We start from the raw sequence: 13,951 nt of genomic DNA, 5'->3' as shown, positions 1-13,951 counted from the left end.
ACAGAGAGGAGCACCACGGAGGAGTTCCTCAACAGGATCATCCCCTTGCGGACGCAGGGACCCTGATGAGGTGGAGGCGCTGCACTGGAACTAGGTGAGACTCAGCACACTACCTCAGCTGCCTGTCTGGACGGGTCCTCCCCACACACCATCATGCGGGAGACTCAGGAGTCCTGTTGCCAACAGGTGCACCACCAGACACTACCACACTGTAATGGGGGCCGGTTAGACCACAGGGGCCAATGTGAGATTGGGTGGGTCAGGCCGGTTCACAAAAACCGTTACATAGGGATTATGCAATGTGTCCCTTTGCTCTTGTTTCTAATGACTCATTGGCCCTTTTTAGAGACTTAAATTATTTTTGTGGTTGAGAAAAGATGCAGAAGAGAAGATGGAGACACAAATAAAAGCGAATTTTAATGAGTTGTGTATGTTTAGGTGACTGCAAGTGGGCAGAGGCTGCATGAAACCTAGTATGTTTATTTTATATGATGGTATGTTTGATTTGACCTGTGTGTTTTTGTTATGACAGTTGGTGTCTGTCTGGAAAAGGAGGGGTGTCACCTGGAAATGCTGTAGAAGCCGCTTGACACTTTTTCAGTGACCTAGAGCAGGGGTGCGCAAACTTTTTTCTTTTTTTTCTTTGTGCCCCCCTGCCTGCTCTTTCTCCCTATAACACATAATGGGAACAAGGGCTTTAAGACGAGGGAAATTAGTCTCTTCCCCAAAGAGCCTACAATCTAAGTTGATGATAGCTTATGTTATTTTTGGGGGCACATTTCACTACAAATGTTACTGCATATAAAAACCAAAAATGTGATTGACTAAGTTGTTGCATTTTTTTCCTTTTCGTGCAGCGTGCTGGAGAGAACTTTTTTCTTCTTCTTCTCTCTCCTTGAAAATTCTCTAAAAAGGGCTCGTGATCGCCCTGGAACAGAAGGGAAAGAGTCATCTCCTTTCCATTACTCATGAGTGTAGATCACATCCTGCACGCCTGACACGATCTCTCCGAGCAAAACCAGCTGGGTCGTTTTTTTGTTTTTTTTTTGGATGTAGCTACTACGTCATGGGGCACCTGGAGTACCAGACCCCGAGACGAAGTAGCTACATCCGGGGGTGCCCAAAGGGTTAATACACAAACCCCTTAAAGTTTCCAGTTTTATAGATTAGTAAGCGGTGCTTGTATAGAAGACGCCTTCCATCACAGCGAGGCACCTTTTTATGGCCTTTTGATATAACTTTTTGGGTGCCCTGTAGATGTAGTCTGATAAAAGGTCCTTATGGGACCTGAAACTTGGTTTTTCCACTGTTCTTGGCCGTCACATTAAATGGAGAACTTCATTATGAATTTGTGAGTAGAGCTGTACTTTGTACCTGTCTTAGAGGAGACCAGTACTTTGAAGACATTTTGTCTGTTTTGTGGGCTGCACAAGCAGGATTCTCCTCACCTAAAACTGTTTCCCAGCACTTTGGAATTGTAAGTTTAGATGTAGCCACTACGTCATGGGGTCTGGCACTCCGGGAAGCCCAGAACGTGGTAACAACATGTAGCCCTCTTTCCCCCGTGTCTAGGGAAACTACGTGTGGTGCGTTACCTGATATGCTCACAGGAGGCCTGAACCTCCGCTGCAGGGAGCCTGGGGTGATTACAGTCGATCTGAAAACAGCGCCTCCACCTGGGAAGGGATCCAAGCTCAGTTGGATAACCCCTTCCCAGGAACACACAGTAAATAATAAATATGCACACAGTGATATAAGAACTTATCTTTACTGATAACATATAACTTAGCAGTACTGTACCCCCAACACAATAATGCCACCCTGATGAGACCCCCAAAGTACTGAGGTGCCCTGGGCACCTAACCACTCGATATCCACAGAGTCCAGCCCACTCAAGGTGCGTGTGGTTGCGCTAGCCACAGGATGTGTGTATTGCCGTTCGTGCATGTAGATGATGATACTTTCCCAGGTACTCCAGTACCGCCGAATGAGACAAGGATCTGTCTGATCCAACGAAGACGTCCGCCTCTAAAGTGGGGTGAACTCCCGCTGGAGTGTCTCACCTTTAAGACTCTCTCAACTGTGATGGTGGTCTGATCCCAGACCACAGGCCTGGCGCACCGCGTGACGTCCGTCACTGGCGGGCTGTACCCTCACTATAGGTAGCTACTGGGGAAAGTGTCCTTAACTATGGGTCTTCCATGCAGCAGCCACAAGCTGAGGATGGTCGAGTCTATCTGGGGCCCGCGGGGGCCATCTAGGCCTAGTCCAGAGGAGCACTGCCATATGGACACTACCTTTCTCTTTGCCTATCCTGCTCTGACTGGCGCTTGAGGTGCCAGTGCGCCAAATGTATCCATCAGCTCGCGCCGGATTCCTAATGGCCCTATTGGCCATTCGCGCCATGTGACTTGCAGCCCCTGGGGCTGCTGGGACATGTAGTCCCTAGACGGAGCCTATCTCTAATGGCTGCCGCAACTATGCGCCTCTGCGCATGCGCCGGGTCTCGCGCATGCGTAATGACATTCAAGATGGTGGCGCCCTGCCGATAGAACCAGGCGATAGAACTGCTCGCCACGCTTTCATCTGCCGCAGCGCTCTGGAACGGCAGGTAAAGGGGACAGAGGTGGGACACCTGGCTACAAACGTCATAATATTCATGCTCGTTTTCCTGTGGAGGTCAGAATGGTATCTATGTGGAAGTTGAACCTGAAGGAGGAGGGCTCCTTCAATTCCGTTCTGTCATCTGTGACAGAGTGATCACGTGACCTACTTTAGAGAACCAGTCTTGTGATCAGGTATGCCTGAGGTATGATCGTACTCTGGTGCCACTGCCCCTGAGCCATTCAAAGCGCTATATCGGCTGCGCAGTGTCTGACAGCAGGGAGAATATAGCAGTCTAGAACGGGTGCGCAAACTCCCTGCTCTGATACCACCTGCTCTCCTCGGCACGCCCCCCCCCCCCCCCCTCTCTAATGTTGCGTCAAATGACGCTGCGGGTCGTGACGTCACGTGACCCGTGGTGTCATTTGATGGCACATCTCCATGGCAGCGGGCGTCATTTGATGCCGTGTTGCCATAGAGACCCGTGACTGAAGCCGGGTAATTAAGTTAACAGAGGCCTCGTGCTCTCAGCGCGGGGCCTCTGTAAACGCCGCGCCCCCCATAAAAGTCTTGTGCACCCCTGGTCTAGAACAGACTAATTCCTTGTTAGCAGTAGAGATGGGCACATTTTTTGATGAAATTCGAATCGGCCTCGAATCTAGAAGTTACTTTCAGCTGCATATATTCGCGAATCGGGAAGGAGGGAAAATATATGAATATATCCCCCTTAAATGAACTTGTGGAGAGATGTCGACATTGGTGGCTGAAAGCAACTTCCGAATTCGGAGCAAACTGAAATGTTGTGTGTGTTTTTTTTTTTTTTTTTAAAGATGCCTTTTATTATATCTTACTTTATGGAAAGAGGCGATTGGCCAGGATACCCTTTAATCATTCAGAAAAGGAAAAGACTTTCATGACCTCAAACAAACCAGAGCTTAAAAAAAAAAGTTAAACCAAAATTGCCACTCATACTTAAAGTAATATATTATATGTACTGCACAGGTCGTAAAGTAAATGTATAGTAAATACTGTACTCTACTTTAAATACATAGGGTAGTGCATATGTGTGTAGTGTATGGCAGGGGTGAGCAAACTTTTTATGCCGAGCCCCCCTTTTAATCCATAAAATTTCTCGGGCCCCCCCTGCCTTATGTAATCAAAATCACATGACGTCAGTGCACGTGAGCTGGTTCAGCCATTGAGGGCGAACCAGCTTTGTAACGCCCCCGCCACGCGTCTACAAAAAAAGTATTTATAGCTGAAACTACATAACTTAAAAATAAATATTATAATATTTGTCTAATAGCGTTCCCATTTCTGCTGTATTATTAATCTCTCTCTTCCCGCCACATTAGAACCTCTCAGGACCTCTCTCCCCTCTTCCAGTCTCTCCCTCTCCCTGTATTTCTCACTCCGCCTCCAGTCCCTTTCTATTCCTCCCCTCAGTGTCTCCCCCTCCATCCCCCCAACTCTCTTTCCCTCCAGCCAGTGTGTCTCTTTCTCCCTCCACCCATTGTCTCTCACTCTCTCCCCTCTTCCAGTCTCACACTCCTCTTACAATCTCTCCAACTCCCTGTATTTCTCACTCCCCCTCCAGTCCCTCTCTATCCCTCCCCTCAGTGTCTCCCCCACTCTCTTTCCCTCCCGTGTGTGTGTCTCTCTCTCTCTTTCTCCCTCCCCCTAGTGTCTCCCTCCCTCCATTGTCTCTCACTCTCATTCCAGCCATTGCCTCTCCCTCCCTCCAGTGTCTCTCTTGCACTCTCCAACCAGCAATTGTTTCTCCCTCCACCCGGTGTCTCTCTCACACTCTCCCTCCAGCCATTGTGTGTCTCTCTCCCTCCTGCCAGTGTCTCTCTCATCCCCATCCCCATGTAGCTCTTTCACCCCCCCTCCCCATGTCACACTCACTCTCACCCTCCTCCCCATCTCACACTCTCACCCCCCTCATGCCACTCACACCCTCCCCATGCCACAGTCTCACACTCACTCCCCCATGTCCCAGTCTCACTCTCCCACCCCCCCATGTCCCAGTCTCACTCCCCCCCATGTCCCAGTCTCACTCCCCCCATGTCCCAGTCTCACTCCCCGCCCCATGTGCCAGTCTCACTCCCCCCCCCATGTGCCAGTCTCACTCACCCCCCATGTGCCAGTCTCACTCACCCCTTCTCCCCATGTCACACACGCTGATACAGGAAGCAAGGAAATGCTGCTGTGTACTGGAGCACAGCGGAGCACAGCGCCACCTAATGGCCAAAAGAAAAATTGCAGCTGCAGACGGCTTTTTTTCCTCTGCTACTGGCAATATCGCCGCTGCTTCCTGCGCCCCCCCTAAACAATCTTGCGCCCCCCCAGGGGGGCGCGACCCCCAGTTTGCGCACCGCTGGTGTATGGTATCGGTGGGCTGGTGACATTGTTGCTTTAAAATCTATTCTATGGAAAAAATGCGGTAGTTCTGGTCAAAAATACAAAATCTTCGGGCATTTATACATTTACATCTTTTGCATTAATATTTTTGATAATTCTCCCTGTTCTCACCAAAATTACATCGTTTTTTTTTGTTAAGTTGATTTTAATATTGCATTTTTTATTTTATTTACACTGCTTTTATCAGGACATTTTTTTACTATTTACTTGTAGTTTTTTTTTTATAATTTTTTTGTTTTATAAATTCTTTATTTATGGAGTTTCCCAATGACATACATACAAAACGTACAGAATAAATAAAAATCATTGTTAAACATTTGCTTTACGTATTAAGTCATACAACCAGTTGACAGACCAGTGTAGCACTATTCCCAGACCACTCAAGTAGAGTATAGGTGTGAGAACCTCGGTAAACCACTTGGTTTCATTTTAGAGTGCAAGCATCGGTATGTCTGATAATCACCAGATTGGTAGGTATGTAAACAAATAATAAAAGGACAAACCAAGGCAAAGTAAATGAGACAAAAAAAAGTGGGTGGCAAAATAGAGTGAATACCCTACAAAAGGAGTGAGCTTGGGATCAGGACATAATCTAACCTGTCATATCTCCCTGTGTCTCTGTTTACTCCCCTGTGCCCCTCTCCTTTCAGTACAAGGTTGGGGTATCCCCGAGCCATCCCTCACTCCAAGTTGCCTGCTAAGTATGGCTAGATGGGTATTTAAGGCCCAGTTCTAATTTGTTCACGTTACACTGCTGCCACTGTGGAGGATCCATGGATACCATGTAGTGTCAATCTTTCCCATGTTGTCATGTGAGAGGTGCGCAAGTCTCTCTCCATATTATGGGCCTTCCAAACCCTTGAAATCCAGACCCCTAGTCTTGGAACTGAAGCCTGTTTCCAGAGCAAAGGGATGGCTCCTCTTGCCACATTTAGTAGATGTAAAATTAAAGATTTTTTTCAGTTTTTAGTTCGGGATATTGTCTCTCTATTCAGGATGGCAATCCAGTTATCCTCCGGCACTTTCAGCCCTGTGATATCCTGGATAGACCTCTTTCCAGAAGGTCTAGATTTTGGGGCAGTCCCACCAGATGTGTATTAGAGAGCCCCTCTGTCCATATTCCCGCCAACATCTATCTGTAGTGTTAGGAAAGATGTTTTCTAGTCTGGCTGGTGTATAGTATCATTGAAACAAGAGTCTGTATGAGGTCTCTAGTGTTTTTATTGAAGTTGAGGAAGAGCGTGACCTTGCATGTCGTGATGTCGGTTGATTCAGCTGCGTGGCCTAGACCCCTTTTCGTTCTACATCGCACTTCTTGAAAAAGTGGTCTAAATCTAGTGGTTACGTGGCATCATAGAGATAGTAGGAAGTCAAATGTTTGACTTGTGAGTTTACAACCTTTTTGGTTCGCTGTTTTATTTGAATCATGTTGCATGCTGTGGGAGCTCTCTCCTTAAGCAGCCACCATGTGGATCCTCAGCCACGGCCTTCCTCCCCTCCCCCCCCCCCCCCCCCCACTTGAACCATGTCCTGGGTTATGGGGATTATTTCTTAAACCACTCGGGGCACTACCGCACAAACTCCCATTTAAGTTTATTGGAGTTTCCATGTGATAGTTCCCTAATCGGCACTATTATAGTTTAATGGAAAAAAAACAAAGTTCATAATTATGGAAACCATATCTACATAACCTTAATATTATATGTTTCCGGTTTTTTTGGTGTACTTTTTTAACATGGTGTTTAATATTTTAGGCTTGTGCCCCACTATATCACTGGAGGACTGAAGGAAAACCAGAAAGGGAGCCGGTTGGAACATGCTTTTTGCAAACTGGAACCAAGATTGTGGAATATGCACCCTGTAGATCTGGTTGGTATTCAACTTTTTTAATTTTTTTTTTAGTGTGTATGGTTTACTTTGAACAAGGTTTCGTATACATTAGAATATATATTTTTGTGCTTGGCAACATTTATGGCACCAGGATCTTTCTACCAGCTTGTGATAGAACAATATTATACTGTATAGCAGTTTAAATCCCATCCCAGAAAGCTGTGTCTCAGACAATTTTGGGTTTGGTTTTCTCTGTGTTCTGCAGGCAGGTCAAAAACTCTTGACCAAGCAAAGTGATTCTTAGAGTAAGCATCAAGGTCATTTTGTAATTGGAGGTTTTGGTGTGTAGCATTTTCACCGCTCTCCTGTGCTAGGTAGCGTGCTTTATTACCTCATGCGCCTGTGATCGGCCATAACACACTAGTTTTGACATGGTTGAAACTGTACATTTTCCTGCACCAGTGCACTGCAGGAGGCCACTTGTCCACTCTCGTGCCCCGCCCCCCCAAACCCTCTCCCCCTTCCTCCTCTTTTTGGTTTTAATGAATTAACAAATAACCAAGATTTCACCAATTAGTCTTTCCATTGCTATTGTTTTATTTTGGTGCTATGAAGGACTACCCTATTAATGTATTTTTTGTCTTTGACAATCGCTCCCACTATTCCCGTTATTATAAATATCACTTGAAGCACGGTTTAATTATTATTATTATTATTTTTTTAAAGCAAAACTTGATGCTGAAGGACAAGGATTTTGCCAGGGGGGATTTAGTATTGACTTTACTAAGGTGAGTAATATTCTGTTCGTATTGCATACAAATACGCAAATTATGGTGTTGCCACATAACGGCCTTCATATTGTAAATAATGACTGATAGATAAATATCACTCACATATTCAATGCACAAACATACCTGGGCGCGCTGTAAGTAATGTATAAAAGCGTTGAAATCAGGCGTTCTCAGGATCAATAGTTTTAGGGGGGAAAAAAACGTTTTATTAGAACAGGATCAACGTTTCGATCCCTTCAAGGGCCTTTCTCAAGAACTTGATAAATATTAAGTTTGTTCAAATAAAACCTTTTTTTTTTTTTTTAAATGTTTCTATATCTATTGATCATTGCCTGAGATCTATCTATATACTGTATTCAACTTAAAATAAAACACATATGATGATATGCATAGCTTAATGAGACGAGGAGTAATTCAGTGGTAACGTTGCTGCATTGAAGTAGGTGAATCATCTGGTTTAATTCCTTTTATTTCCCTGCGACCCTATATAAGAACAAATGTTTTGAGCTGGAATTTGAAATGGAACATTCGAGTGTGGTCTAGAATAGATACCCAACGTCGCACTCTGTATGATTCCAGGCACTTTTATTTCAAAGCGTTACTGGAATTTCTTATCTACGTATTCTTATACTACAGTATTATTAGCATCTGAGGCTTGCATTGTTGAGGCTAAAATGTGACCTTTTCTGTGGTCCCGGTTTAAAGCGGCAATATGGGTTAACTTGTAATAAAAATATATTTGATTTTTTTTAACGTTTGAAGCAGGGGGTCTCCGAAGATAAACCCCATTAATTTCCGCTCCGGGGACCCCTTGCTTGCAGAGATACTTTACCTGTGCAGCAGTGCCGATATCCCTGCAAGCAAAGAATCCATAATCTAATGGTGACGTTTAAATGTCTCACATCTTGAGGGCCAATAGGAAGCCGTGACATCATCCGGTGCAGCTTCCTATTGGCCCGCATGACCTGGACCTTTAAACTCCACAGACATACCGGCGCCCCCTACAGAACTATCTCGGGAAGTAGGGGGTCCCTGGAGCTGAAATGTACGCAGTTCAGCACCAGAGACCACCTCGTACAAACCTGTAAAAATAAATATATTTTTAAATGATCCCGTATTGCTGCTTTAGCTGCTTTTGTGTTTTACACCAATAAGATGGAAACAGCCGTGTGATATTGACAACCTGTTTACATTACCGTTTTTACCAGCGACATGTCCTTGCAGAGCAAAGAATCTGTTAAACATGTGCTTAACATTTATTTATACTATGGTGTGGCCAACTCCAGTCCTCAAGGGCCACCAGCAAATCGTTATTTTTATTAAAAGATATTCCTGCTTCAGCGCAGGTGACTCATAATTACTGAGGCACTGATTGAGCCACCTGGGCTGAAGCATGGATATCTTTAAAAAAAAAACCTTTCAAATCTGCTTATACTTTATAGCGATACCCATATTAACTTTCATTAGTTTAATATGGTCTCTGTGTGGAACTGCGCCAAAAGAGGAGACGCACACAAAGTTTATAGGACTCCATGTTGAAATGGATTTGAAGCAAACGGTGACACTGTCCTGATTTGCATGTAATTTCCCAGAATCCCTAGCTGCAGTGAAAGCACTATGCTAGGCGACAATGGTGAGAAGCACAGTTGCAGACCTGTCTGACACGTGCATGTACTCACAAGTGATATTTTTATTTTGTTAAAAAAATGGATGTTACCATTACACTTTTATATACACTTCACCCATAATTATGTTCAAGCAAGAGACACTGAGAAGATTGGGGACTGTCCATTATCAGATTGAAAGACAGCAGGCCCATATTTAGGCATAGGTTACTAGGCCTGGGGCGAGGGCAGTACATTTTAGAGGGGCGGAAAATTCTGTGGGAGCCGGGGCTGCGGTTACAGAGGCCCCTCTCTCTTCCCCACAACAATTAAACTGGTTGCCGAGGGAGAGCGTGGGGCCTCTGTAAAGGTCTCTTACCGCCACCTGCAGCGCCGCCCCAATTCTGCAGCGTCACGGCGTCAAATGACACCACGACGTCATGTGGCACGCGATGCATTCTCATAGCAACGCGTCGCCACGTGACATTGGGACACTGCAAAAGGAGAAGGACAGGGGCGGCAAAAAAGGCAAGTGCCCATGGCAGCAGAATTCTAAAACGGGCCCTGGTTGACACAATGAATACTGTTGTTTGAACGTGCTGTGTCACGTTCTCAACTGTTCACGTAAACAATTATTTATTTCGGTTAACAAGCTGATTTTAAATTGATGGTTAATGAAATTCTGCAGCGAAACAGTGAGATTTCTTTTTTTTTGAATGCATGTAGTTTTTGTTACCGTATATCTGTATTTTGTTATATATTTTGTAATATCCCGTGGTAATGGATTTTCTGTATATTTGTTTTGCTTTTCTATCCTACAGGCAGATAGAGTTCTCCTTGGAGGGCCTGGTAGTTTTTATTGGCAAGGTACTGTACTATAGTTCTGTAACTCAAGCATGATTTCGTTTTCTTTTGTGTGTGTTTTAGTCTTTTTAGAGATCTTCCCATATATCTAAAATATTATATTCGAACACGGCAGACACAGCCCTGGTATTAAGAGAGCGCCCAAGAGAGGACGGAAGCGTTGATTAATAAAATAGCACTACTTTTTAATTAATTTTTTTAACGTAAGGGCTGCGGCTGACGGTTTCTAATTTTTGTATGTCCAGATCTGCAGTTGTGGTCGGTACATTTACTATTCTTGCCCATGTTGAGTGGTTTTCCCCATGTACTGTATATGTCTTAATATTTTTTGTATAGTGTCTTTACCCCGTTTATTTACTCTGTCTGGAATATTCATATTTCTATGTGGCACATTTATTTTATCTTTTGTTACTTTCCTTTCGAATTTACTTTATTTATTTTTTTGTCTCTTTCCTCAGTTTAGCATTGTGGAGTACATTACAAGGCAGAGATTTAAATATTCTTCATCCTTTTATCTGCCATTGACTTTAGCAGATAATGCAGGACCACAGTCCGATACCACACCATCGCTTGCTTAATTTCCCGCATGTGTGTTCAGATTTGGGTCTTAGTGGATACTTATCAAATGGGCTCTAGTTGGAATGTCAACAGTCATACAAGAAATAAAGCTGTAATCAATAATATAACGGTTATGTAGAAACGGTCGAGTTCAATGAGTTCCAAGATTCAAAGCCCGGGTAGAAAAACGGGGGGAGGGCTTTTGAGGACCATGGCAAAGAGAGGGGAGGTGTAATCAGTAACTTTAAGATGGTGTGATGCCACATCTTAGTCAAGAGTTGCAAGACAGAGCTGCAGCTTTCAGTACCGGGCCAAACTCCAACATTAACCCTTTGAGTGGCGGCTGTGCCAGTGTCCCCTGTCACCTCGCAATCACGGGGGATCATGTGATCGCAACATCACTGAGCACGGAAGTGGAAGAGTCTCTTTCTGTTCCTCTGCCGGCTATATAGTATTCAGTGCTCCTAACGCAATCTCACCTGGCTAGCCATACCCCATGAAGTGGTGGTTAGGCCATGGGACATTTATAAGGGTTAAATATAAAAGCTAAATGAAGCAAGACTTAGGGATTTTTTGGGGGGTGATTTTAATTAATTTTATATGAAAAATAAAACTGTATTAAGTATAGTTTAGTGGTACAATAAAACATGTAGATTTGTCATAAGTTGTGAAACTTTGTAATTGATCAACAAGAGGAAACTACTGTGCTCATTCAGTGCTGTACACTATATAATTTTATCCCTGGTTCGTTACAAGATTTCACAACAAATGGCAAATGTACACTGTTTTAGAACCATTTTGGCTACTAAAACCCTAGCAATTATAATCAAAGTATTTCAAAAAAATTTTTTTTTTAAAGATTTGGTTAGTTACTAAAAAAAAAAAAAAATTATGCTGCTACTCCCTTTTTGTTATGCCCAAAATTACATTATCACTCCTATTTTTTTCTTTAAGGTCAACTCATTTCAGACAAAGTAGCCGAGATTGTGGGTAAATATGATCCAGCAAAATACATGATCACGTATAACAGCCAGTTAGCAACTCGATCTGCTAATGCTTTGTACGACGACAGCTATTTAGGTGAGTAATACCTTAAAACAGATGCAAACCATTGTCATTTTTAGTGTTTACTATTCCAGAACAGTTCCCCAGGTCTGAAAAGGCTTTTGTTTTGAAGCATTGCCGTTCACCAAATGCCATGTCTAGTTGACTAAAACAAAAACAAAAAATGATTACTGTGTGTTCATTCTGTTGACAGAATTGTACATCTCTTATTAAATGTCACACAACGGCATTTAGAAACTGTTTCTCTGTACATATTTTAAATTCCCTGAAAGATTTATGCCGGCTTTGCATGGAGTGCTATACACCTGACATTTTTAGGTTTTGTATTTCTTACTTGGTGAATTATGATTATTATTGTTCTTATTCGATTTGAATTATCTTGCAAATTGCCACGGTTTCACAGTTCAGGATATATTTGTTGGTGTTTTTCAATGAGACATGGCTGCTGTAACGTCTTCACACTTCTTAACAACCCAGTATCTATTTGTATTTACAGTACTGCTTACTTTTTCTTTTTAATATTTTTTTTTTAAAGTCTTTCAGTGCCTCTTATAGTTTAAAAAAAATGTCAGTTCAATTATTTTTTACATTTTTACTTTGAGTAAACAGATGTTGCAATAAATTGATGTGATATTTGTTAGAGAGATTTCATCCACAGAATAAAAGCATTATTTAGAGCAAAACCAACAATGATTAAATCCTTCATTTGCATATTTTTCAAATTCTTTTCAAATTAGTTTTTTCCTAAAACAATACGTTTACTTGTTAACTAGTTTCATCATCTGTACAGGAATGTGTTCTGATTTATGCTTTTGTAAAATTTTTTGCTGTTGCATAAAACTACCCCTTTTTTTTCTAAATTAAAAATGTTATAAATATTTGTCGGTGCCCAAAAAGGGTATCAGTAGGACCCAAAACAATTGATTTACGTCTTTCCTGTTCATAATTTGAAGTTTTTAAACATATTTCTCCCATTTATTTTTGGGGTTAATGGTTGATTTTCTTAAGTTATTTAAATAGATGTAACCCTCGCTGCCTGGCTCCTGGGGCGTTACATCAGTGTCTCTATTATTGGCCAGTCAGAAGGCATTAACTTATTCAGGGTGCCGGACTCGTGCGGCTGGGCGATGGAAGTGATGGGCGTCAGGAACGTTTGTAGTACAAATAGTCTTTATTTCGGCCCTTTGTTATTCGGGCTTTTCTCGTTCATACATAATACAGTGTACAGCAGCATAGATGTCATCCATTTCATCCCACTTGTCTGTATTCTTAAGAGGTGCATCCCTATACCCCCTTACTTGACACACTGGGGAGGTGCAGACACCCTGACTGGATTCTCCTTAATTGACCTGTCCCCATTCTGCATAACGTCCGTTATGCTCCGTCACTCTTGGCCCCTTTTGGGCCCTGGCCAACTCGCTATAGTGAGGGCATTTACACCTCATTCCTGTCTCTGAACTGCCACTTCTAGACAGATTAGGATTGAGGCATGTGGAGATCTGCCTGTAGAACTGATCCTATGTCACCCAGGGTCCCTCCTCATGGGAACCTCTGTGGCGTGCATGCCTCCTCTTCTTCTGTGAACTGCTGGATTCACCAGAGCCATGTGTCGGGACTCTATCTGAAGGGGCACTGTCCCTATCTGGAAAATAAAAAATGGGGACGGGTCTGTCCTATACACTCAATAACATACCTCTTAACTATATACACAGAGGCACCTCCACCGTTGCTCTCCAGGAACCAACATCTCTAGCATCGTCCCTTCCTATATATACACCCAGGCAACATTGGGCAGGGCTAAGCATCTACTGACTCACCCCCAGTCCCGTGTGCTAGGAAAAGGCATTACTCTCTGTGGGTCCACACCATTACCTGCTAAAAGGCCATGGTAATTCTATAGGGGGTTACACATATTTATATTTGAAGACCAGACTTGTGTATTTCCAGTTGGGGAAATTATTGTATTTCAAGCATCTGTCTGTTTTAATTCTCTGAAAGTTGGCAAAGGTTTAATTCTCCTGATTGAATAAAAGGAATGTATCGTGGAGAAAGAGATGTCTTCTGCCATAAAGCACCTACAAGTCAGTAGACTGTAAGATGTTTTACAGTGCTTGGAAAGGTGTCTTATGATAGAAAACTGCTTATAAATATTGTCCCTAATATTCATTCAGTTTCCTTCTCCATCTTGTTGTTAAACCCAGAAGGCATATT

The 13,951-nt window shown here is 43.1% G+C and overlaps 1 protein-coding gene across 1 annotated transcript in view; it reads left to right on the top strand.

Moving 5' to 3' along the window:
• ITGAV (integrin subunit alpha V) overlaps positions 1-13,951 on the top strand; it is a 113,310-nt gene that overhangs the window by 52,348 nt on the left and 47,011 nt on the right. Inside the window, exons 4-7 of the mRNA XM_075608871.1 lie at positions 6,783-6,897; positions 7,585-7,646; positions 10,075-10,120; positions 11,630-11,755. Coding sequence (XP_075464986.1) covers positions 6,783-6,897; positions 7,585-7,646; positions 10,075-10,120; positions 11,630-11,755 — 349 coding nt within the window. The remainder of the gene's footprint in view (positions 1-6,782; positions 6,898-7,584; positions 7,647-10,074; positions 10,121-11,629; positions 11,756-13,951) is intronic.

Source organism: Ascaphus truei, chromosome 7 (assembly GCF_040206685.1).
Source record: "Ascaphus truei isolate aAscTru1 chromosome 7, aAscTru1.hap1, whole genome shotgun sequence".
NCBI classification, from domain to species: Eukaryota; Metazoa; Chordata; class Amphibia; order Anura; family Ascaphidae; genus Ascaphus; species Ascaphus truei.
Note: the sequence above shows the minus strand (reverse complement) of the source record. Positions and strands in the feature narration are given on the sequence as shown.